General features: G+C 38.7%; 1 protein-coding gene across 5 annotated transcripts in view; it reads left to right on the top strand.

Annotated features, from left to right (window-relative positions):
- The window catches only part of Upf2 (UPF2 regulator of nonsense mediated mRNA decay), a 106624-nt gene extending 79952 nt beyond the window's left edge, over window positions 1-26672 (top strand). For 2 of the 5 annotated variants that reach the window (XM_051194879.1, XM_051194880.1), the window contains 6 exons: window positions 4640-4741; window positions 4990-5088; window positions 11189-11356; window positions 16608-16749; window positions 17968-18088; window positions 25397-26672. In XM_051194879.1, the coding sequence (XP_051050836.1) occupies window positions 4640-4741; window positions 4990-5088; window positions 11189-11356; window positions 16608-16749; window positions 17968-18088; window positions 25397-25406 (642 nt within the window). In that variant the 3' untranslated portion in view covers window positions 25407-26672. Of the gene's footprint in view, window positions 1-4639; window positions 4742-4989; window positions 5089-11188; window positions 11357-16607; window positions 16750-17967; window positions 18093-25396 lie in introns of those variants that run through there. The other 3 variants (XM_051194881.1, XM_051194883.1, XM_051194882.1) reach the window with 3 other exon arrangements.
- The last annotated feature ends 577 nt before the right edge of the window (window positions 26673-27249 follow it).

Genomic DNA, 27249 nt, shown 5'->3' with positions numbered 1-27249 from the left:
TTTTCTTGGTCCTGGGAAAATAGTTTACTTTGTGATGTACTTGCCATGCAAAAAGAGGGGGGAAAAAAAAAAACCAAAGAACAGTCATTGTGACATTTGCCTTTAATCTCAGCACCTGGAAAGAATAATAATGAGGGTAAAATTTAAACCAGAAATTCCCTGGCATCATTATGATTTAGGTATATATGACTTTATGTGTTGAGTGCTTAAGACAATTAGGATAACATGATAGCTTAGAAGTATGATTCTAATTTAACATTGGAAAAAACTGATAATTAATATTTGAGGAAATTGAGTTTTAAAGTTTTGGTTTGAGTATGTAGAACCTAAATATTTAGAGAATATATATGTATTTTAGTGTTTAAAGGAATAATAATTATTCATAGTGTCTTAAAGTAGATATTTTTAACGCTCCATTTAGAGTTAAAAAGAAAAGGGCCCAATAATTTAAGGTAATTAAGATTTTCTGTAGGTAGAAATGAAAATCTGCAAGACCAGGTTTTCTTTAAGTTCTCTAGCTGTTAACAAACATCTGGTGTGATTGAACTACCCAACTGATACTTAGAAATGAATGGTTGTGAAAAGCAAAAGAGTCAATATGTGTGGTTTTAATAATTGACAAATATTTATAGGTAACAGGAATGTACTTTTAAATATTTATTTGCTACTGCTTTCTCTTTCAAACCTTATAACTCCCTTAAAGTAGATAAAAATAAGTTAACTGTTAAGAACAGGATTATGTTTCCATAGTTGGTTGCAGCATAATAGACAGGTATTATGTTGATTTATTTTCAAAATGAAATTGCCATAGAAAAAATACTGTTATATAAATTTAATTGGCTTCTTAAGTGCTTTATATAACAAAGGGAAATAAGACAACATTTTCTTTTAGATTTTGAGACTAATAATTATCTTTGGATTTAAACATCCTCAGTAAATATGAAATAGCTTTCTTGTATGAAGAATACAAAGTATATTTTTCTTTTTAAATGTATTTCTTTGCTGTCTTAAAAATCTTTTTTTAAAGATTTATTTATTTAATGTACATTGGAATTTTGCCTGCATGTATATCTATATAGGGGTGTCAGATTCCCCTGGAACTGGAGTTACAGACAATTGTGACCTGTCATGTGGGTGCTGGGAATTGAATCCAGATCCTTTAGAATAGTCAGTGCTCTTGACTGCTGAGCCATCTCTTCAGCCCCCATTTCTTTGTTTTCAATATTAAATTCTTTATTTTGGGAAGGTTTGTCACTTTAAATTGCTTGTATTTCAGATCAAAGAAAGTAACATTGCACATGAAATATCTCTGCTAGGGAGATATACAAACAAAATGTTTAGTTGAAGGAGTTATGTAGCTGTCTGAAAAGATGTGTTGACTTTTAGAAAAATTAGATTGTAATGCTTCTCTTTACCCTCCAAGGTCACTGTTCCCCACAGCTATTCTGCAAATATGAGCAGAGAAATTCATTGTTGAAGAGAAATATGTATTGAGGAGTACTAAACACAGGGAGGGGTATTCTATGACTGTTTACTTCAGTGGGGAAAGAAAAAGCAAGAATTCAACTCATTTGAAACAGGGCATCATAAGGATTTAGCTTAGTGAGATATATATGTCTAGCATGCATATAACCTTGGGTTCAGTTCTTAAGTACCCCTCCCATCAAAGAAACTGTTCTATTTTCATCATGGTTCTTTTTTTTTTTTTTTAATGCATATGAGTGTTTTACTTGTACGTATAAGTATGTATGTATGTATGTATGTATGTATGTATGTATGTATACATGTATACCATGTGTGCAGTGCCCCCAGAGACCATAGAGGGCACTGGAGGAACCTTTACTACTGGAGCTGCAGAGCATTTTGAGGTGCCATGTGGGTTCTAGGAACCAGACAAGGATCCTCTGCAAGAACAGCAAGTGCTCCTAACTATTGGGCCATCTCTCCAGTCCCATCTTGGTTCTTTTATATGTCTTAGCACCTCCCAACCAGGATATTTTCTCTGAAATACCAGCTATAAAACTCAGATAAGTGGTGAAGATTAAGTAGATGTTCTGCTAAAACATAATTTTCTGTAACATTTATGTAATTTACCAGAAGAAAGTGTAAGAGTCATTGTTAAAATAGCAATAATATTTACTGAACATTTGCTAATCTGTTCACTATCATAGGTACCCTACATGATTGTTTCTTATGAACACAGTTGGAATTAGTGAGAAACTAAGGTACAAGCAGGATAAGTAATGTGCCCACACTCTTAGAGTAGTGGCAGAGCCCAGTATACATCATGGCAATTTTGGTTTTTTTGTTACATTGCTTCTCCTGCTTGCCTTGCCAGCTCAGCTTTTGTGGTATATTATTGTTCACTTTATAATTCTATACATTATTGTGTTCATATTTAGGGAGTTCAGGACAGCTCTATTCTGGTTTCAAAAATGAATGTTTTTATTCAGTTCTTGTCATTCAACTACTCACATATAAAAATATTCAAGAGTAATACGTTAATTCTAAACATGTACAGACCCTTGTGATCATACCCTAAACAATGCTCTATAGCACTTAAATGTATAAGATATTATAAGTGATCTGGAGATAATTGTACTCCATGGGTGTCCTTGAACCAATCCTGAGATGATGTTTTATTGACTGAGAAATAAGGGGGGGGTGTTATTATTCATTTAGCTTATTTTAATCTAGTTTTGTTTTTGTTTTTTTGTTTTTTAATAGGAAGGATCTTTTATAATTAATTGATTTGTGGGAGGGGAGATGGGAAGATGACTGATTTGATAAAATGCTTGCCTTGCAAAATTTGAACACCTGAATTTTTATCTCCCAACACCCACATAGAAGCCTGTAATCTCAGTTCTGAGACTGAGATGAGATAATCTGGAGGAACACTGGCCACCCAATCTAACCAAATCAGTGAGCTCTAGATTCAGTGAGAAACCAGTCCCCTAAAAATATATGTATGCACCCACACACACACACAAACACATTCAGTTTCTTCAAGGGCAAATTTAAAAGTGGCTTTTTGTTTTTAATTGCCTGCTTGCTTGCTTGCTTGCTGATTTTTGACACAGGCTCTCATGTATCCTAGGCTTTTCTTGAATTTACTGTGTACCTGAAGATGACCTTTGTCCTACTTGGGTTTTTGTTGTGATAAACATCATAATCTAAAGCAACTTGGGAAGGAGGAAGGTGTAGTTCATGTTACAGGTTTTAGGTCTTTATTGAGGAAAGCCAAGACAGGAATCTGGATGCAGAAAGTAAAGCAGAGACTCAGGAATACTTCTTACTGCTTTGCCCTGTTGTTTTTTGTTTGTTGGTTGGTGTTTATTTTTTTGTTTGGTTTTGTGTGTGTGTGTGTGTGTGTGTGTGTGTGTGTGTGTGTGTGTGTGTGTATGTGTGTGTGTGTATGCGCGCGCACGCATTGGTGTTTTGCTTATGATTATGCCTGTGTAAGGATGTCAGGATCTCTGAAACTAGAGTTACAGACAATTGTGAGCTGCCATATGAGTGCTGGATTTGAACTCTTATTTGCTGAGTCATCTCTCTAGCCCTGTCGAGTTTTTTGTTGTTTTTGTTTTTTATATAATTCAAGATCACCTGCCTCGGGTGGCTGAGTCATCCCACATCAGTTATTACTTAAAATAATGCTCCATACATGTGTCCACAGGTCAGTCTGTTGGAGGCAGAACCTCAATTGAGGTCCCCTCTTCTCGGTGACTCTAGCTTGTAACAGTATAACCTTGAACTCCTGACCATCCTCCCTTAGGTACTGAGATTTATTATAAGCATATATGTCCACCATGCCTAGCTAAGAACATCATTTGTGAATTTAATTTTAAATTACAGAACTACTTTTAAGTACTTACATTTAGAAAATAAATGTTTTACATTTTTAAACTGTTATTATTTATTGGAGGTGGGTGGGTAGGTATGTGTGCACCATGGCACTTGTTTGAAGGTCATGAGACAGCTTGTGGGAGTCAGTTCTTTCATTCTACTGTGTGCATTCTAGGGATCATGCCCAGGTCATCAGGCTTGGAAGAGAAAACTCTTATTTACTGGCCCTTTTATTCTTGCTGCAATCTTTGCATATAGAACTCTTAAGAAATTTACAAATTTGTTATTTTTACATATGTATTTTTTACGTATATACTGACAGTAGTACAAATTTAATTAATTTTAGGAAGTATTTCTCACTTATCTTGGCACATTGAGAAGCAGCTGAGTTTAGCATAGTGGCCTTAAAACTTTTATTAACACCCAGTTGACCTAGGTATTGAGTGTATTGTTTGTGATACTTAGATACAATGTGTAATGATCAGGTTGGTGTTTATCAATTCTGTCTCAAACATTGATGATTTATATGGACTAGAAGAAAATATGGTATGCCTACATTATGAAATGTTAATGCTCTTACATAAAAAAGTTATATTGTCACTTGTGCCAGTGTAAAACTGAAGAGGAGAGAGAAATTCTTCCTCCTGTAATTCAAGTTTTGCAATAGCTCTGTGTGCTGTTTGACCTGGGACTAGTTGTTAGCTTTATGAACAGACTTCATAAAAGGAAGCTTCTTAAGGCATGTAAAGTCCTCTTTCAAAGGGATTTAATTGTCTATTGATGTTAATTACAGGAGGGTTCTGATGATGATGATGAGGGAGAGGAAGAAGAAGAGGAGAATACAGATTACCTCACAGATTCCAACAAGGAGAATGAAACTGATGAAGAGAATGCTGTATGTATGGCTTTTTTTTTTTTTAAACTGTGTAGTGTTTTTGAGTATTTGAATTTTAGCCTGTGATTATGAAAAAAAAAAAAAAAAATGGCTTTCTTGGGAACTCACTTGCACTCGGTTCTCCCTTGGGTAACAAGTTCTTTTAACCTTCAGTCTTTGGTTATGTTGACCACATCAGTACACAAAGGCTCTAACCTATGAAGTCTCCCAGTGAAAATTTGTTCCGGTATTTTCTTTGTTTTGATAAGGAGGTGATGATTAAAGGAGGTGGACTGAAACATGTTCCTTGTGTAGAAGATGAGGACTTCATCCAAGCTCTGGACAAAATGATGCTAGAAAACCTTCAGGTATGAAATATTCTGTGTTTAGAAATTCTTTTGAACACAAAACATTGTAGCACACAAAATTCTGATTAATGTTAGAGTCTCTATAAACAGCCACCTCTGTAGCATATCTTCCTCATGTACATGGGTTGTGACTGCCAGCACATCCTGGGTCCCTGATTTGCAGTGTGAGGGTGGGGGACAGGGGATAAATATAGTTAATGTAAGACTGGGAACAGTCATTTTTAAGAGTGTGTACTGTCTTAACTGAGCTTGGTTCCCAACATTAGTGTTGGACAGCTAACAGGTATTTGTGATTCTAGCACTTGGAGACCAATAAATCTTTATGTCCACAGCATTAATAAACTAGATTTGAGAGGTAGGATGAGTTAGGTTTTCTCTGTGTGGCACTGGCTGTCCTAGAACTCTGTAGGTCAGGCTGGCCTTGAACTCAGAGATTCACCTGCCTGTCCTTCCCAAGTGCTGGGATTAAAGCTGTACACTACCACACCCAGCTAATAAACTAGATTTTATCAAAACTCACAATGCTGTTTGTTTTTGTTTTGGTATGTAGTACTGGAGGTCAAACCCAAGACCTTGTCCGTACTAGCTGGGCACTGAACTGCATTCCTAACCCTCCAGTTAGCAATTATATAAATATCACAGTAATTTGGAATAATACATTTTCTATAATTGGAGGGAAAATCCTTTGGGTTGTTTGCATCTGCTTATTAAATTACTGTCACTCTTTGGTGACATAACAGTGCTTTTGTTGGAACATAGAGTTGAGGAACAAGCACTGGGGTGTAGGTTCAATTGAAGGGAAGAAGTGAAAATGTTCAATATAGATACTTATCAGTTTGTAGTAGAAAGGGAAGAGAAATAGGGAGTGACTAGGATAGAGCAAGGTGGTTTCTTGTCTTGGTTTGTTTATGATATTAAGTCATTATATGCTGATGAACTAGTCCTTTAGAGAAGAAATACTAGATTTTACTAGTGACACAGTTATTGATGGATTCAACATATCTCCATCTTCATCCCTCCCCAAAGTATTTTTCTTTCTATAGTTATTATTGTTTAGAATATCATTATACATATATTAGGTGTTAGGCCAATTTGCTTCTTCTTTCAGATGTTAATTATTTCTGTATTTCTTTATATATCCAGATGTTTTGGTGTGTGTGTGTGTGTGTGTGTATACATGGAGGGGTTGGTTGGTTGGTTTTGCTTTGGGTTTTTTGGGGGGGTCCCCAATGTAATATTTTTATTAATTATTTGAGAATTTCATACAGTGCACCCTGAACACTTGCTTCCCATTCCTCCCAGGTCTACCCTGCTACCTTGTGCTCCCTCCTCTAATAAAAACTTAAAACAAAACACCAAGTCTAATTTGTGTTTCCCATAAACTCATTGGCACATTGTCATATTTGTAGTGCACAGCCCCTTAAAGAAAACTGAGTCCTTTCCCATCCACCCCAACGGCTCCCCCACCCCAGCCAGAGACCATTAACTGTTAAGAGTTACACTTCAGCATCTTTATCACAAGTTTTAAAGACTCCCTCCAATAACTTCCTGTCTGGACTGTGGTGTTTTTGTTTTGTTTGTTTTTGAGTCAAGGTCCTATTAAGTACCTGAGATTGGCCTCAGACTTAATAATTAGCTCAGACTTCCCTTAAATTTATGATCTTCCTGCCTTAGCCTCCTAACTGCTTGAGGTACATATGCATGCTACTATAATTAGCCCAAAAGCCCTTAGTTTATGAAGTAAATTTCATGTCAGTTTTGAGTCACGTGAAATAAAGCATAATTATTCTAATCTTCTGAAAGAGAAATAAAAGTTTACATAAACTTGTGGAGTTAGTACCATTTAATAAATATTGAGCAACTACTATTTGACTAACATTGTACAACAGATGAAGTATAAGTAGTAAATAAGAGAGATGCTTTTTCTGTTCTTGGAAATGATAGTTTTAAAATACTACTTATTGGTAAAGATAGATCGTTTTGGTTTATAGGAAGGGAAGATCCTTTTTAGGTGGAGTGGTGGAGAAGACATTTCTAATATCACAATGGAGCTGTTTAAATTTAAGGGTGGGCTGGTAAGATGGCTCGGTGGTTAAGAGCACTGGCTGCTCTTCCAGAGATGTAATCCAAGCACCCCATGGTGGTCACAACCATCTGTATACCAGTTTCAGGGGATCCAATGCCTCTGCAGGTATCAGGCATACAAGTGGTACATAGTTACATGAATGCAGGCAAAATATCCACACACATAAAATAAAATTTTTTAGTTAGGTGAAAGGGGAGAAAATTTCCGGTTTTGAGACAAAAAAGATCTTGCTTTTGAAAACTAAATAGAAGTTTAGTATCAGTGAACACAATCTACAGGAAAATGGTGACAAGAACAGAGGCCCTTATTAGGAACCCTTGGAAGAACAAGTCCTATGTGGGGATAGTTCTGGTAGGGGCAAAGTTACAAAAGCTGAAAGGCTGTTTTGGTCATCACCAGGTTAGCATATGGTGATCTATCTGGTGCAATAGCAGGTTTGAGAGCTTTTCAGTTTTTAGAATGAACTGGATTGTGGGTTTGATCTTTTATAGTTGTGGCAGGTGCCTAAATAAATAAATATTTTAGTGGAGGAAGAATTTATTTTGTATTTCGGTTTTAGTCCTTGATTGACTCCATTACATTTAGGCATATGGCAGCATGGAAGCATCATGAGGGAGTACATGGTATAGGAAACTATTACCCCAAGGAAACATAAGGGGCCAAGGACAAGATACAGTGCTAAGAACATGCTTCTAGTAACCTGCTTCCTGCAGCCAGGCTTGTGTGTTGGTTAGACTTTTGTCACTGTGACAAACACCTGAGAGAACAACTTATAGGGAAGAAAGATTATTTTTGGCATCCAATTTTAGTCCATTACTGCTTTATGTCTGTGGCATGGCTGTAGGGGTGTATAATAATGACTGTTTACCTCCTAGAGGCAGCAGGGGCCAAGATAGAGTCTTCAGAGGTACTTTCTCCATAGTACATTTCCTCCAGCAAGTTCCCACCTCCTAAAATTTCTCAATATTTTCTAAAGTGGCACTCCTAGCTGGGACTAAACTTTATAGACCAGGCTGGCTTCCCCTCCCTAGTGTTGGGATTAAAGGCATACACCACTACACCCAGCCTGGGCACTAAACTTTTAATGTGAATCTTTGAAGGATATTTTATACTATTTAGTTGGACTATCTTTTTGGGGGAACCACCAGCCTCCAAATAATGACTCAGAGATTTACTAATTATGAAAGTTTGCCCTTTTGCTTAGGCTCATTCCCAACTAGCTCTTGTAATTTAATTAACCAATTTCTATTAATCTATATTCTGCCAGGTACCTTTATATCCTCTATTCTGTATGTCCGACTCTCTCTGTGTCTTGCTGGCATCTCTTGTACACTCCAGATTCTTCTCCAGTTCCTTTCTCTCCCCAGAAGTCCTGCCTAGTCTCTCTTGCCTAGCTATTGGCCATTCAGCTCTTTATTAAACCAATCACAACAATAACATTTTTACACCATATACAAATATCCCATAACATTATTGAACTCATAGCAAGGTTTCACCTCCTGTGTTTCCATTACTTCTCAATAATGCCATTAGTGGATTAATACCCTTATGATCTATAACCTCTCAAGAACACTGGAGCCTGTGAGATGACTCAGCAGATGAAAGCACTGCCTGCCAATTTTGATGAGCTGAGTTGAATCCCCAGGACCCACGTGGTGGAAGGAGTAAACTAACCATTCTGCATTGTCCTCTGACCTTCATATGTACACTGTGGCACATGTTTTGCAACCCCCTCCTCAAAATAATACATATAAAATAAAGGAATAAATGTAAAAATAAGTCTTAGTTGTTTTATCAATGGTGTTAGTTGTCTGTCAGTGAAGAATCAAATAAGGAGATTGCATGTATTTCTATCTGCTGTCCAAATAGATGCCCAAGAATAGTATTAGAAAGAAAAAGATGTGCTATCCTATCTCTATTCCCCACTACTCAAAAAGCTGAAGCCAATGGTTCACAAATTTGAGACCTGCATGGACTACAGAATGAGTTTAAGGCCACCCTGGGCAACTTAGTAAGTTCAATCATGTCTCAATAATAAAAATAATAAATAATAATAAAAGTGAAAGCATTGGGGACATGGTTCAGTGGTAGGATGTACCTAGACATGTTCAAGGCCCCGAACTCAATCTCTGGCACTACAGATTAGTTATTTATATGTGTTTAATATAGGACAGTTTGCTTGGTAATGGTTGTTTGATTATATGTGTACATTAGCATTATGTCAGAGAAACTCTGGAGGAACATAACCCATTGCTAATTCTGGTTGCATCTTCAGCTGAAACAGAGAGAGGTAAGATAAAGGAATTAGTATAGACACTAATACAATTTTGTATTTAAATATCTTACCAAGAGAATTGTTAATTTTTTAATCATTAATAATTTAGAAATGCAAGTCAAGATTTGCCTAACATAAACTTTTCATTTTTTAACTAAAAGGTCTTTATAAATCTAATGAATCTGGGACTACTTTAGGCTAATTGTAATAAATTGTAACTTAGAAAACAAACAAAAACTAATAGAACTGTCATTTTCCTTGGTTGGCAAGTCTCTTGACTATATAAAGCTCATATCAAAAGATGATTTGAGGATTAGAAGAGCAGTTTTGAGACTATGAAAGGACTCAGCCTGCTCCATTCATCAGTATGTAGATAGAAATTGTGGCATGAATTTAGGATTCCCACTTCCTTAAATACATTGTTTCAGGTCCCTGCTTTTGCACCTGTTCTGCTTAAATTTTTTCTGTTATTTCCAAATTGCTGTTTTACCATCTGCTTTGAAGAAGTTACACTGTCTTTAATATTCTCAAATGTCTCATTTCTGTTCATTCCTATACCTACCCACTCCTAGTTAGGGCACAGCTAATCACCTCTCATGTATCATAGCTTATGTTTTACAAGCTTTCTGAAGGTACACTAAATAAATTCCCCTACCCCTGCCTCGTGCGTGCGTGCGTGCGTGCGTGCGTGCGTGCGTGTGTGTGTGTGTGTGTGTGTGTTAGCCTGGTTAGATTGAAATAGACATTGTGTGTCTTCGTCTGTCACTCTTCACATCTTTTGAACCTAGAGATTGGTTTAGACTGTCTGGTCAGTCGGCCCCTGGGATCTTCCTGTGTCTTCCTACCAGTGCTGGGACTACTATAGCCTTTTATGTGGGTGCTAGTGATCCAAACTTAGTTCTTCATGCATGTATTGCATGCACTCTACCTACTGAGCCATCTCCCCAGCCCCTAGACTAAATAAATCCTTTTACTTTTAACTACCTCCAAGCTTAACATCAATGAAGGCCCATGTAATTAATTGTTTGGAAAATTCATTGTGAATACTAAAATCAATTGATACTACAACCAAGAAATCAATGTGAATTGCTATAGATTTCATTTGTTCTTGAGTGTTTGTTGAGCACCTGTTGTATATAAAGTACTGCTTGTGAATGCTGGGGAGAGGGTAATAAGTACTTGGTGCAGTAAAAGGGTCAGACTTCAGACACTGATGTTTTCTGATATTACAAAAACAGATGTGAGCTATGAGAGTGACAGGACAGAATGCTTTTGAATAATTCAAATTTATGGGACCTGTAGTGCTGTGTGTCTATGGGAGGCTCGTGCAGTCAGTAGAAGCCAAATCCCATGGTTCCTTGGAGGTCAGACACAAAGACTTTATAGGTGGTGAGAAATATTCCTTGGTTTCATTTGTGTTTCAGAGTCTCAGGATCTTAGGGTCATGTTTTAAGAAATACCATGTTGGCTGGCAGGGGTGGCGTATGCCTTTAATCTCAGCAGTTGGTAGGCAGAGGCAGGAAAATTTCTGTGAGTTCCAGGCCAGCCTGATCTACAAAATTGAGTTCCTGGGCAGCCAGAACTGTTAAATAGAGAAACTTTGTCTCAAACCCTGCTCACCCCCCCCCAAAAAAAAAAAGAAAAAGAAAGAAAAGAATTACCATGTTGAATGAATTGTTTGCAGTTTATATTTCTGTGTTTCAGAATATTTATATACTTTTTAAATTTCTGTCTTGAAGCAGAGAAGTGGTGAATCTGTTAAAGTGCACCAACTTGATGTTGCTATTCCTTTGCATCTCAAAAGCCAGCTGAGGAAAGGACCCCCACTTGGTGGGGGGGAAGGAGAGACAGAATCTGCAGACACAATGCCGTTTGTTATGTTAACAAGAAAAGGCAATAAACAGCAGGTAAGAAATATCCACTGTGTAATTAATTGTTGGTTATCAGGTGTGAGAATTAACTTTGTTTAATAAATTCTAAGTTATCCTTTTCGTACAAAAAAGGATGGAAACTTTTAAATATTCACTGGTAGAAGTATTATCCATTATATGTATGGAAGATGCATTGATTGACTTACAGAATGGATGTGTGTTACTGGAAAAAACATTTAAATTCTAAGTGCATATACATCTGTAAGAACATATAAATTTCCTTGACTTTACATAGAAAACTGTACAAAGAAGTTCAGTGTGGAGGTAGGGAAGAAGATATTGACTAACATCTTAAGAAAATCCTGAGCTGCCAAGTTTTTTTTTGAAATCTGTTACCTGACCCTGTTTCTTCTCTTATATTCTTACTATATGCTCTCTCTTCACCACGTTTTACATATGGTCTATCATTTCCCTGGCTGCTATGCCATTACTTTAGGGATTCATGTGTGTTCATTTAGCAGATACTGAGCATCAACTTTGCACCAGTAAGCATGTGTATGTGTCTCGGTCCTAGGACTTTGGTCACACACACGATGGAATGACTATCCTCGTGGGTTTTATATCCTACTGAGATAATAAGACATGGTGTACAAGGATAAAGGCCAGCTCTCAGACACAGCTCTTGGTTGCACATGTATCAGTTCTATTTTTATATTTTTTTATTTCTGATATCAGGTTCATTTTTAAAGTTGATTAATTCATGTAATAATTAACACTTCAATTTTAACAATAAATATAATAATGGTGTACGTTAGAATCAAATACTAGATTTTATGAAATAAAAATAGCTGCCACATGGCTAGACAAGTCTAATACTTGCTTTTCATGTTATCCATGTAGCCATTTGACATAGTTGTGTTCATGCTAGGCCCTTTGTATAGAGCCTAAGTTAAGCAAACTCTTCCTCTCTTGGAGCTTTCATTCTCGTTTAGGGAGGCATGTAGTAAAGAAATTCAGTGTCTGCTTTGGGTAATATGAGGTTAATAAAGTAAGATGAGGAGAGATAATGATAGGGATAGAGACAAGAGACTTTCAGTGATTGCCATCTGTGATGGAAAGAAGAGTCTGTATTGAAAATAATAATCCCAGCATAGTGAGTGAGATGGCTCAGTGGGTACAGGTGACAGACCAAGTTCAGCCACAGAACTCAACTGGGAAAAGAACTGACTCCCAGAAATTGTCCTCTGACATACATACTCTCTATATCGGTCTGTATATCTTACCTGTCTCACACAGAGACAAAGTGAATAAATAAATCTAACTAAAAAAACCAAAGGTCTTCCTGGAGATGGAGGCTGAATGACCCTAGGAAGAGGATAATGGTAAGCAAGAATCTCTGAAAGATTAGCAGGGCTATAACTTGGACTTGGATGTCTGCTTCTCTGTCCCTTTGTCCTCCACAGCTTGCCTCCCTGGTATCCTTTCAGATTTAGCTCCTTCTGGATCCAGTAGCTGAGGCCCAGTCCTGTCATTTAGAGAACAGAGGGCCACCTTCCTCAATTTCCCAGGTCCTCCAGGCCCAGTTCCAGTTCGCATTGACTTCCTGAGGACAAAGGACAGCTTTGTGGCACTGTCCTTAGTCACCAGTGCCAGCAGATGGAAGCCCAAGCAAAGATGCTGACTCCTTGCACACACCTAAGACCTGAACCTGAAAATAGCCTAATCTTGAACCCAGGGCTCAAAATGGGCTGCCACCTAAATGCTCTCAGCCTTGTTCCAGAACCTAGAAACTCTGTTACACTGCAATATCCATAAAACTCTGCTCCTTCCCAAGGAACTGGAGTGTGTGCAAGTATTCAAACCATGGGAATAGGCAAGATAGGGAGTCATTTAACTCCTAGGCCCTGACTCTTGACCTCCAGTATTGTGGCGGGGAGTCTCCATTTTAGCTGTCAAGCTACTAGGCAGGTGTGAGGGGTTGAGGGCCTGCCCCTTGGAAAAGACAACCCCCACTAAATTAACACCTTAGTGTAAGAAGAAGGAAAAAAAAAAAAAAAGGAAAGATTAAGACAATCTTAGGCTGAGGGGCACAAAGGCTTAAGAGCCTTTCATCCATGTTTACCCATCCTCCACACTGCTGCTCCCAGTCTGTCTAATGTTTGGGCTATGTGACTAGATAAAATTCCTTCCTCTCTGCATTTTTTTATTTCTAAATGAACATCTCTGGGTGTGTGTGTGTGTGTGTGTGTGTGTGTGTAAGTAATGTACTTTGGTGTTTTGCCACAGAACTGGAGTAACAGACAGTTATGAGCTGCTATGTGAATGCTGGGAATTGAACCTGGGTCCTCTGAAAGAACATTCAGTGCTCTTAATCACTAAGCCATCCCTCCAGCCCTAAGTAGTTCTGTTCTTGTCCATACTTTCTTGTTTATTTAGATAAGGGACTGCCGGGCATTGGTGGTACACTTGGGAGGCAAAGGCAGGTGGATCTCTGTGAGTTTGAGGCCAGCCTAGTCTACAGAGCTAGTTCCAGGACAGGCTCCAAAGCAATACAGAGAAACTGTCTCAAAAAACCAAAAAGAAAAACTAGATAAGGGATCATGGTAGATTATACCATTCTTTTGCTGGTTCGTAAAGTCTCAATAATAGCAACATAATAGGGCCAGCAAGGACTTTACAACAAGACTAACATTAAAATTAACATGTCAAAGTCGAACACTTCCGTCCATTGTGCTGTCAAAAGGCCCACCCCTCTGCCTGTACATCAGGGCTGTGCTTTCTGTGCTCACTCAGTTTCTAAGCAAGAAAGTGAGAGCCGATTTTGAAAGAATCCTAAATTAGGTGTTATATCCAGATCTTTGCAGGAACTACTTTTCAGTTACCTGGAGTTGCTAATTTACCACTCTAACCAGGGACTTTTTTTTCCCTGGGCCTAGCTAGTTTTTTTGAGCTAGACTTTTTTTTTTTTTTTTTTTTTTTTTTTAAAAGAAACTTAGTCATCACATTTTAGGTCTCCTTTATTCTCCTATATATCCCCTACCCATACCAATGGCTTTTCTTGGCAAAGAAAAAAAAAAAAAAAAGTCTGAAAAGGGCATTTAATTCTAGCATTTTAAAGCATATACAATGCACAAAATCTTTACTTGGTTCCCATTACTGCATAGCTATTCATGTTTTGGCATGTACCTTGGATCTTGAGTTTTATTAACTAAAAGTAAGCTTAGAAATATCTTTTCAGAAGAAAAGCTGTGCAATAGTTTTCCTCTTTATTATATTCAGGAACACATAAAAATCTATTGTCATCAGCTTGTACATGCTGTTTAGTCTGTATACAGCTTGTAGGCTTTGACATTAAATCAAGATGTACCTTAAGGCCAGGCATGGTGATACACATCTGTAATTCTCAGAGGTTCAAACAGGGTCATTAATTTGAAATCCAATTTCAGGAAAATTATTTGAAGAGGCATCATGGTATTTTGTGGTTTGAATAAGTGTATTTTGTTCTGATTTTTGTTTTTTTATTTAGCTTTTGGGTGTTGGCTTTCTGGTGCAATGGCTTTTCTTCAAGCATGAAATTTGTTGCTATATAGCAATGTTTAATTCTTCACTTCAGTGAAAGATATCTTTGTGTACTAGATTCCTGTTTAGAAAAACCTTACAATAAGTGACATCATCTGCAGAAAAATTATATCACTGAAGTGAGTTGGTGAAGAAGTAAAAGAAAAACAGTATCAACAATTAATGTCTACATGTACATATTTTGCTCATTAAAATATTTTAGCATAATAGCTCTGTTATTTGAATATTTTGTTTTTAAAAATACAAAGTAAATTGGGCAGCGATGGCACATACCTTTAATCCCAGTTCTCAGGAGGCAGAGCAGGTGGATCTCTTGAGTTCAAGGCCAACCTGGTCTGCAGAGTGAGTTCCAAGATAGCCAGGGCTACATAAAGAACCCTATCTTGAAGGGGAAAAAAAAGTAGGAGTTAAAGAGATGGCTCAACAGTTAGTTCAGTGTTTTTGATACAATCATGAGGACCAGAGTTTGGTTCCAACAAACCAGAATCCCACAGGCACTTGTAACTCAGCTCTGAGGAATCCATCACGTTCTTCTTTCTTTCACACAAGCAAATATGCAAATAAAATGAATGCTTAAAAAATGCAAAGAATATTTAACTTAATACTGGAAAACAAACCATTCTTTTGCAACCAGTACCCATAAAGAATTATGATTTCTTATGTGTTTTGACTAGGATAATTATTTACTGTAACCTAAGACTGACTGACTCTCTCTATATATGTGTGTGTGTATATGTGTGTGTGTGTGTGTTTATGTATGTATGTATGTAGTTATAAAATGCAGCTAGTAACGATCCAGTTTAAAACACCCTCAGTCCTCACTGTTACTGACACATGCTCCAGAAGTTCAGTGAGTGATCATGCCTTTGATCTAGAGTCATACATTAGGTCTCTTAGGGTAGTGCAACAGAGATTTTAGGTTATATGCTTAGGTGGTTAGCACAGATTACTTTAAAAATTTCCCATGGAACCATGAACCATAATTTAGATTTTTATCTAAGTTTGTCTGCCATATGTATTCCTAAGCTAGAAACATCTTGGTTAAAACCAGCATTCCAAGAAAGGAATCTGGACCTCTGGATCAGTTGCTTCAGTCTCATTTTCAAATCGAAAAAGTACTCAGAATGCGGAAGGAGGGTCAGATTTGCCTCATGTGGTTTGGGAGGCAGGTAAAAATGTAAGGAATTTGCCTTTTATTTTGCTTTATAAAAGCCTTTTAAAAGTTGTTCACATATCATGGGTCTGCAGAATGAAAAGTTGTCCTGTCTCCAGGTGTTTGCTTCCAGAGATCTCATTATAGATGGTGTGAGCTATTCATGAAGTCAGTTAAACTTAGTGGCCTTCTGGTTACTATTCACTGCCAATTGGCTGTGTTTCTTCTTAGAATAATACAGGTATCATTTGGACAGATCTGATTTACAGTAAAGGATAGATTGGGGTTTATTGAGGGGGGTGTTATTTGGTGTTTTGTTTTTGTTTTTGAGACAGGGTTTCTTTGTGTAGTCTTGGTTGTCCTAGAACTAACTGTGTAGACTGAACTGGTCTCAAACTTACAGAGATCCACCTGTTTCTGCCTCCCAAGTGCTGGGACTGAAGGTGTGCACTACCACTGGCCAGCCTACTAATACTGTTTTCTAAACTAATATTTTTAATTCTACTTCACTGTTTTGTCAGGCTATTTGTGATTCCAATGTTATTTTTCCTCCAGTTTAAGATTCTTAATGTGCCCATGTCGTCCCAACTTGCTGCAAATCATTGGAACCAGCAACAAGCAGAACAAGAAGAGAGGATGAGAATGAAAAAGCTCACATTAGATATCAATGAACGGCAAGAACAAGAAGATTATCAAGGTATAAAATAATTTATAAGTGGGCTGGAAAGATGACTCAGAGGTCATGAGTTCAATTCCCAGCAACCAGATGGTGGCTTACAACCATCTATAATGAAATCTGATACCCTCTTCTGGTGTATAGGCAGAACACTGTGTACATAGTAAATAAATAAATCTTTTTTTTTTTTAAAGATAGTATAAGTAATAACAAAATAATAGTAATCATTTATAGGCCAGGAATGGTGGCATAGGCTTACAGTGCCATCACTCTGGAGGCTACGGCAGGAAGATCACCAAACATTTGAGGACAGCTTAGGCTACATAGTAAAACTATCTTAAAAAGAAGAAAGAAACCTGCTAACATTGTAGAGGGGCTGGAAAGATGGCTTAGCAGTAAAGAGCACATACTGCTCTTCCAGAGGACCTGAATTTGATTACCTGGAACTACATCTGGAAGCTCACAAACTTCCTGTAGCTACAACTCCAGGGGGACCAACTCCTCTGGTTTCCGTTGCCATTCATGTGCACATAACTCACACATGTACACAATTAAAATGAGTATTTTTTGATGGTTTTTCAAGACAGGATTTCTCTGTGTAGTCCTATCTTAGGACTTGCTTTGTAGATTAGGCTGGCCTCAAACTCATGGAGCCACCTGCTTCTGCTTCCTGAGTGCTGGAATTAAAGGCATGTACCACCATGCCTAGCTATAAAAATAAATATTACCAATATAAACAAAAACAAAAATGTGGAAATTTGGGGCTATGAAGTTCAGTTTGTAAAATGTTTACTATGCAAGCATAAGGACTTGAGTTGAAATTCCCAGTGCCACACAAAACAGGTGTGGTGATTATTAACATGTGTAACAACTCCAGTGTTGGGGAGGCAGATCCCTGAGGCTTGCTAGCCAGCCAACCTCAAGGAATAGGCAATGCCCAAATCCTAATGAGTGATCCTGTTGAAAAAAAAAAAAAAAAAAACATGGAAAGTGGCTGAGGAGAAGCAACACCCCTAGGTTGTCCTAGAGTGTTTTAGATGTAGCTATCAAACTTGTTACTTGCTTTACCTTTTCATGCTTTCAATACTTCATAATCATTAGCCTACATAATGTTCTTTTCTGAAAGTTGCTACCTACATATAAATGCCAATGAACTGGATCTCCCTGGTCTTTTGTGTGTTTGTAGAAGTACATATTTACAAGAGCTAACAGCATTTTTCCCTTTGCTCCTAATCACAGAAATGTTGCAGTCTCTTGCACAGCGCCCAGCTCCAGCCAACACCAATCGTGAGCGGCGACCTCGTTACCAACATCCAAAGGGAGCACCTAATGCAGATCTAATCTTTAAGACTGGTGGGAGGTAAACAGCTTTCACTTGCTTCTTCCTCACAAGGGTTTCTGTTAGTGTTTTTGTGAACAAATTAAGAGTTTAGGATTAGATGCAATATAGTTAATTTTACTGTTACATCAGTACTAAACATACAAAATAGCTTAAGAGGTGATGAGAACTATTAGTTTCCTGCCTATTCACTTTCTTTAAAGTGTATGCTGTAATACGGATGTATCCCTTTTGTAACATCATCAGAAACCAGAACTGTTACAATGTTTTTAATTTTAATATTTACCATAATATTGACATTTGCATTTGGTAGGCTAACTTCTCAGGTGTTCTTGTCAGTATACAAGATGTTCTCAACTCAAAGTAATGTCTTTTTATTGTTTTTATTTGTTGGGTTGTCAAAAAGTAGAACGAAACAGTGTTCATACCCTCGAGGCTAGAGTCCAATGGAAAATTGACCTTACAAATACTTGAAAGTTAGTTCTTCCCTACTTGTTTTGGGGAATGGGTTTGTTTTATTGGTGGGGGTAGGTGGGTGTTCGAGAGAGGGTGTCCCTGTGTAGCCCTCAGTGCCCTAAAGCTCACTGTAAACTGGGTTTGCCTTGAACTCAGACCTTCCTCTGCCTCTGAGTGCTGGGATTAAAGGTGAGCACCACCACACTCAGCTTAGTCATTTATTTATTTATTTGTTTGTTTGTTTGTTTGTTTGTTTGAATTGTTTTGAAAGAATACAAAGATACAAAATTTTTCCTAGGAAATAGAAAACATAAAATATAGGGAAATAGATATGTAAATATAAAAATGCATTAAAAACACTTGTGCTTTTTTTTTTTTTTTAATTTCATGTGCATTGCTGTTTAGCCTGCATGTATGTCTGTGTGAGAGTTTCAGATCCCTAGGAACTGGAGTTACATACAGTTGTGAGCCACCATGTGGGTGCTGGGATTTGAAACTGGGTCTTCTGGAAGAGCAGTCAATGGTCTTAACCACTGAGCAGCCATCTTTCCAGTCAGGTTTCTTAGTCTGCTGATGGTGTTATGTAGTTGTCTTTCAAAAATTCTGTGTTAACATTCTTTCATTTGCCTTTGAATCCCCCATTGAAGGAGGTAGCCTTGTTTGTTCTTCCTTTCTTCAAAGTAAGGCTATGATTTACCATTGCCATTTCACTGAAGCTTTACAGGGAACCCTTCCTGCCTCTTGAGTATTGTCTTAGTCACCCTCATAGTATAAGCTTTGTTTTTTGTTTTTGAAAGTTTTTTTGCTTTAAATTTTATTGTACATCTATATACCATGTATACCTGGTGCCTGAGGAAGTCAGAAGACACACTGGATTTCCTGGACCTGGAGTTAAGGATGGTTGTGAGCCACCATATGGGTGCCGGGAATCAGATCTGAGTCATCTGCAAAAAAAAAAAAAAAAAGTGCTCCAAACTGCTGAGCCATCTCCAACATCCCTCCCTCCCACCTTTTATTTATTTTTTTACTTTATTCTTTAATTTTACATATTTTGAGATAGAGTCTTACTATGTAGCTTATGTAGCTCTGGCTGGCCTGGAACTTACTATGTAGACCAAGCCAGCTTTGGACTCAGAAATCTGCCTGCCTCTTCTTCGTGAGGGCTGGGATTAAAGGCATCTCTCACTACACCTGGCTCTTTTTTCCTTATGTACCCATCCCTTGGTTTCTGTGACTTCTGGGGTCTAATTTTTTTCTTCTCTCCAATCCCCTTAGCCCTATGAGCATGGATTGCCAGTAAATGTGTTCCTTGGACTCAGCCTCAGCCTTCTCCTTGCCTTCTGTTCTCTGGAGACAGTTCATCCCTGCTGTGGTCCACTTGCAATCCAGAACTCTTACACCCATACCTTGAACTTGAGTTTCTGACTATTCAACTCTGTTGTTTATAAGACAAACCTACTGTATGCACTGGCCCAACCCCTTCTCCCACTGTGTTCTGCAGATTAGTTAACATAGTCAACCCCATTTATCTACACTGTAAAGGAGTTTGGGGTTTCACTCATCCCTTTCTCAATTACCTCGTCTACATAATAAATTAGTTTTTAGATTCTTCTACTAAGTAACTCGTTTTTTGCCTATGTTTTCCACCTGAGTGCCAAGATTTAGATCAAGGGCCGGGTGGTGTCAAACGCCTTTAATCCCAGCACTCAGGAGACAGAGGCAGGTGGATCTCTGAGTTCTTTGAGGCCAGCCTGGTCTACAAGAGCTAGTTCTAGGTCAGCTAAGACTACTCAAAAAAACAAAACAAACTTTAGATCAAGGAACCACTGGAGTACTTGCAACATTGTTCTTTTAGCTAATTTCAAGTGTAGATTGATTGCTGTTGTAGCCTCTCATCAACTTTGCGGTCTATTCCAACTCTTGAGAGTTATTGGTACCTAGTATTCTGAGATGTAATCTATACAGACTTTGTGAGCCCTTCTACTTAAAGCCCCTCAGTGGTCCTTCATGCTGAGCTTATAGTATAAACTCTGGATTACACAACTTGGTTAACACTTCTTGTTCTCATATTCTCAGCCAAGCTGGCCTCTTGGTTAACTGAATTCCTTTCTCCCTCTCACTGAAGCCATAGCCTGCTTATCCCCAATCCCTGGTAACTATGTTCTTTTAGGGCCTGCCTTGGTATTTTCAGGACTGACCTAGGTAAATAAAGATATGCTGCCATGACGTAATTACCTGTTAGCTTGTCTCCATTCCCCCAGGAGATTGCTGTATAGGCAAGGATTGTGTTTTATCTGTACTTGTTATATCCTACATGGCACTTACTCCCTGGAATCTAACATAAGCTCAGTAAATACTAGTTGAATAGAAAGGGGACTTAATACCATCCATGTCCAATCACTTTTCCAAGTCTTCTCCAAGCTCATTCCTTGTATCCTTTCTTTGTGAGAGTCATAACTCTTCAGCTAGCTTCTGTGGCTTTTTTTTTTTTTTTTTTTTTTTAATCCAAACCCACAACTTTAAAAAAAGAAAAAGAAAACCCTAACTTAATATATTGTCTTAGTTAGGGTTTCTATTGCTATGTCAAACACTATGACCAAAAAACAAATTGAGGAGAAAAGGGGAGTTTATTCAGCTTATGTTTCCATGTTGCTGTTTACCAAAGGAAGTCAGGACAGAACTCAAACAGGATAGGATCCTAGAAGCAGGAGTTGATGCAGAGGCCATGGAGGGGTGCTACTTACTGGTTTGCTTCCCATAGCTTACTCAGCCTGCTTTCTTATGGAACCCAGGACCAGCAGCCCAGGGATGGTACCACACACAGTGGGGTGGGTCCTCCCCCATTGACCACTAATTGAGGACATGCCTTACAGCTGGATCTTGTGGCTGCATTTCCTCAGCTGACACTCTGATGACTCTAGCTTGTGTCAAGTTGACACACAAAACCAGCCAGTACAACTGACCCCTTGTTGACTTGACACACAAACACATCCCTTTGTTTCTTATCCATCCCCAGGATCTCACATTAACAACATAAATAGCTTTAAAAGTCCCATAATCTTTACAAATTCAAAAGCTTTTAAATTTCAGTCTCTTTAAAATATCCAGTCTCTCTAAAAATCCAAAATCTTTTAAAAAGTTCAAAGTCTGTCAGCTGTGGGCTTTTGTAAAATCAAAATTAAATAAATACTCTCTTACTTCAAGATGGAAGAACCAGGGCCCAGTCACAACCAAAGCAAAGCCAACTCCAGCTGTGTGAGCAACACAGCAGCTAATGTGTGGGCCCCTCCTCTGTGGGTCACTTCCTATGCTCTGCCCTCTGCAGCACACACAGCTTGTCCTCTCCGCTGTGGCTGCCTCCACTCCACCGCTGCTGCTGTCCTTGGTGGTTGTCCCATGTACTGGCATTTCCAAACTGCTGGGATCTCTGTTGCAAATGGGCTGCACTTTCATCAGTAACCTCTCTTCAGGGTGCCAAGCCTCCGCTTCTCTTCATGACCCCTTCATTCCTGGGCCTACTACTGCTACTGAGGCTATACCTTCACCAGTGAGTGGCCTCTCCTAGTTTCTCATAGCTGCTTTCTATGGCCCCTTCATGCCTTAAAAACCAGTACCACCTGGTGACTCTTAACACAACCAAGTTCTGCTGCCAGCTCAAGGTACAATCATGGCCATCCCTGGAACACAGCTTCTGTGTTCTGACTCTGAGGTAACACTTCCCAGAAGATGTCACCTCAGTGAAGCTGATCTCTTCTTAATCACCACTAAATTTTCACCTCCAGCTGACCAGTGTCAAGTATCCCAGCAAAGCAAAGGTTTTACTTTAATAGTTCTGGTATCTTGTTAATCATAGCTGACTCCAGGCCCAGCTAACCAGAACCACAGAATATTCAATCAAAATAGCAAATGGACCTGTTGGAGTCTTTAAACTTCCCTCTGAAATTTCACAAACCAGGCTTCTGTCCTCTGCACTGCCCTCAACATTATCTTCCAAGTTCCCACAGACCATCCCTCTGGGCTCTCAGCACTCAGTGGCTTCTCTAGCCCAAAGTTCTAAAGTCCTTCCAAAAGCCTCCCCAAAACATGGTCAGGTCTGTCACAAAGGTACCCTATTACACTGGTACCAACTTGTCTTAGGGTTTTCTGTTGCTGCAACAAAACACCATACCCAATAAGCAAGACAGGGAAGAAAGGTTTTATTTGGCCTATACTTCCATATTGCTATTCATCACAAAAGGAAATCAGTACAGGAACTCAAACAGGATAGAATCCTGGAGGCAGAAGCTGATGCAGAGGCCATGGTGGAGTACTGCTTACTGGCTTGCTTCCCAAGGCTTGCTCAGCCTGCTTTCTTATAGAACCCAGGACCAGCAGCCCAGGGATGGTACCTCCCACAATGGGCTGGGCCCTCCCCATCAATCATTAATTAGGAAAATACCCATTTTATGGAGGCATTTTCTCAATTGAGGTTCCCTGATAACTCTAGTTTTTGTGTCAAGTTGACATAAAACTAGCCAACACATCCATCATCTTTGAGAATGGCCCTCTGAGCCTATCATGGTGGCACATGCTTATCCTAGTACTTAGCCAGGCAGAAACAGGTGTTATTTCTGGGAATTGAAGGCTTGCTTGATCATAGCAAGTTCCAGGCCAGCCAGGGATATATAAGACCCTGTCTCTAAAGGGGCAGGGTGAGGGTGGCATGGGGCAGGAGAATACTTGGCTTGGTGGTTAAGAGTACTTATTGCTCTTTCTGAGGGCTTGAGTTTGGCTGTGGCAGCTTACAACCATCTGTAACTCCAGTTCCAGGGCATCTGATGCCTTCTTCTAATCTCCATGAGATCAGGCATGTACATGGTACATATATGTACATACACACAGACAAAAACATTCACATAAAATCTTTTTATAGGTCCTCTGTAAAGTATAATGAATGCTTTAAAGATGTAGGTGTGCTAGGCAGTGGTGGTGCTGCCATTAGTCCCAGCACTCTCGAGATCTCTGTGAGCTTGAGGCCAAGCCTGGTCTATAGTAAGTTCCAGGACAGCTAGGTCTACACAGAGAAAGTCTACTCCTGTCTTGACCTCCCCCCACACCCCAAAAAAAAAAAAAAAAAAAAAAAAAAAAGGTAAGCATGTAAACAAGAGGTGTTGAGCCTTTTAGAGTACCAAGTGGTCTCTAGCTTTAAATTTTTTAAGTTCTAAATGAAGACATGTAGTTACTTGGAGAAAAAGAAATAGGATGAAATCTGGTGGTTTGGTTCCCATTTATTTTCTTTAGTTTTCACTACAAGTTAACACCGGAAAAGAATGTGGCATCAACAGTTGTCTTAAGTAGGAAAGGGGTAAGTTGACAGGTTGTTTTTAAAGTCAGTTACTAATATTCATGACAGTCCATGTTAAATGAAATATCCTTTTAAATTGGTTACTGAAGTAGTTGCAACATCTTTGCCGGGGGATTCGATAGGCATAATCAAGAGTTGAAAGGAATGTAAATTAACAGCCCTTTAGAATAATTACAGGCATTTACCTTGAATGAAGTAAGGTGCTGTAAGTAAAACTATTTTCTAAATTTTTCAGTAGTGCAGAACAAGTTGCTTTCTGTTCTGTTAGTGTTGAAAGCTGACACTGTGGTGTCTTCGGAAAGTGTTGGTACTGATGTCGAGATGCTTCAATTTCACATGGATTATTCCAGAGCTTTTCACATTTTGCTGATGTACATCAATTATGTACTGAAATTCATCTTGCCTACCCTTGTTGTTTTGAGACAGGGCATTGCTATGCTGTCTAGGCTGATTTAAGTAATCCCATCCCAAGCTTAGTTCTCCCAGGCATCCAGGACAGCAGGCTTACAACTTTTATTATATACCCCCTGAGAGAGAGAGAGACAGAGACATACACTACTGGGTAATTAGCCCAACTGGGCACGTGTTCTACCATTGACCTAAACCCCCAGCCCATGGGGTTTTTGTTTGTTTTGGTGGAGGGGGGGTTGTTTTTTGTTTGTTTTGAGACAGAGTCTCCCTATGTATAACTCAGGAAAGCCTTCAATTCATAATTGCAGTACACAGACTGGAATATGTTGTTCCAGCACACTCCATTTAGGAACTTTTTTATTGTTTATAATGAAATAGTATACCTTCTAGAATAACATTAACCCAGGTATGCGTTAGAAATACTTTTTTCAGCTTTTAGAATCACTCACGAGAATTCTTTGCTTATAGCTAGTTGAGTGACATTGTACTAAAAGTCTGTCTACAGAGATTTTTTAGTATTTCCTCCTCTCATGCACTCACTTATTCCATTTTAGACAGCTGCTTTGTGTTTACTTCAGGAGAGACCTTTGCATCTTTGAATTCTTGTTTTCAGGAAATGGTGTGTCGATTTTCTCTCTCACCTCCTCCCCATTCAGTTAGTTCAATTCTGGGAGTTTATTTCTGGGTAGATAACAGCTCAGGATACATTTCTCCATGTTTTTATTTTATGTTTTGAAAGTTTGTAAAACATAATGTAGGAGTTAATTCAAGCTGCCTTGAGGAAGTACAACAGATTGAGTGGCTTGAGCAGCGGAAGTTTGTCTCAGTTTTGGAGACAGGAAATGTGAGGCCAGGGAATCAGCAAGTTTCATAATGCGTAGAAGGTTGGGCTACTTATGACCATATCAAAAGTAGGGGAGAGGGAGAAGGTGGGAGACAAATTAGTTGCAGAGAAGGTGTAGGAGCTGCACCTTCTATGGAGGACATGTATGATTTTCAGTAAGTATTCACTTGGAGAAGTTGGTGCATGGTGATTATTGCTGGAACTTGACTCTTTCTTGCCCCAGTTTTGTCCTGCAGTGGTTAAGTTTTTAACGTCACCCTGTTTGTACCTTTAGGAGACGTTGATCCAGCAGCACGTGTCATTTCATTAGGTCCTGTATCTGATGTTGTGGATAGTGGAGTCCTCCAGCAATTGAATGAGAGCAGCGGACACATCTCAGCATGTCGGTCTAGAGAGTTGCGAATCTAAACCTGGGACAGGCTGGGGCCAAGAGGCAGAAACACCAGCCTCTGCCAACACCGGAACAAGCCGACGCTTCCAGACAAGGCAGAAAGGCCTTTTGTAATGGAAATCACGTGAGGGTTAATCTTCTCTTGAGAATGGTGTCAAGAAATGAGAAGGTTCACTTGACTACTGAGCAGTTACACCAGGAAGAGCGTCAATGAGATGACTGAGCCGGAGAAGACACAGTTGAGATGGGAATGGTATGGGGGAAATGAACTTGAGTTTTAAACTTGATTTAAGTTACAGTGTCTCTGAATTGAACATCCCATGTTGGAAGAAGATACATTTGGGGGCTCCAGGACTACAGTAGAAAAGTATAGAGCAAGCAGTAAAATCTTCTAGTAAAAACTTACATGCAGGACAACAAAATGATGAAAGATAAACAAATGCCAGATAAGCCACCAGGAAGGGTTTTGTTAAGGAGTTTGTTTCGAAGGAACAAGGGATGAGGGAGGAAAAACCTGTTTTATCCATCAGAGTCAGTGATGTAAAATTGCCTATTATAGTGAAAGAAAATGTGAAGACTGTTAATATGCAAAGCATTAATTCAGATGGTTTAGAAAAGTCTGATACCAGCCTAAGAACGGGGATGTAGTTGAGCCCATTGTAAGTATCATTGAAAACAAAGCGTGCCAGTGAGCATGTCACAGAAGAACAAAGGACAACAAGAAGTGGATCAGAGTATTTTGTTGACCTTCATGGGTTTACAGCCTCTGTGTCTAAACAAAATATGGAAACAAGTAGCGCTTTTACTTTGCTTTTGTTTCGTTTCATTTTGTTTTCTCCCCCCTTCCCCTCCCCCAGTAGAAATGAGGGTTCTTAGTCTGTTTCTGACAGTCTGTTAATTTATTAGGATAGGTATCTTTCATTTGCTTTCAATAGGCATAGTAATTTAGTTAAAGAACACATCTGTATGCTACAACTTGATTACATCTTTTTTTCTATTTTGCATCTTTCTTTTACCATGTTTCAGTTTCTGCATGTAGATTTCAATAAGAAACAAAACTTGTAAAGTTGTAACATTTCACTTGGAAATGCTGCCCAATCTTCACCAGCTTCACAAATCTGACCTTTGCCGATGCTGCAATAAAGTGTTGTAATTTGGATTTGGCATGATTTGTTTTATTTAGTCTGGGAAATCTTTCAGTTGGTTGGCTAATATCACCCAGGGTCATCTTCATGCTTTACAAAATATTCTCTGATAGGTATGGTGGTACATGACTGTAATTCCAGAACTCAGTACTGAAGCAGGAGGATCACAAGTTGGAGGCTAGCCTGAACTGTATAGTGACTTGAGTATATAGTGAGACTTTGCTTTTTTTTTTCCTTTTCTTTTTTTCTTTCTTTCTTTCTTTCTTTCTTTCTTCCTTCCTTCCTTCCTTCCTTCCTTCCTTCCTTTCTTTCTTTTTTTTTTTTTCTTTTTCTTTTTTAAACAGGGTCTCCCTGTATAGCCTTGTCTGTATATACTCATTCTGAAGATCTTGGAACACAATACATAGACCTAGAACTCTTGGAAATCTGCCTGTCTCTGTTTCCCAAGTGCAGGAATTAAAGGTGTGTGCCACCATGCACACAAGACATTGTCTTTAAAAATCAAGTAGTAGATTTCTTGCCTAGTATGACCCAGGCCCTGTGTTGCATCTCTAAGAAATATGAAAGAAACAAAGAAACTTCCTTCCAATG

This window comes from Phodopus roborovskii, unplaced genomic scaffold, assembly GCF_943737965.1.
Source record: "Phodopus roborovskii unplaced genomic scaffold, PHOROB, whole genome shotgun sequence".
NCBI lineage: Eukaryota > Metazoa > Chordata > Mammalia > Rodentia > Cricetidae > Phodopus > Phodopus roborovskii.
Note: the sequence above shows the minus strand (reverse complement) of the source record. Positions and strands in the feature narration are given on the sequence as shown.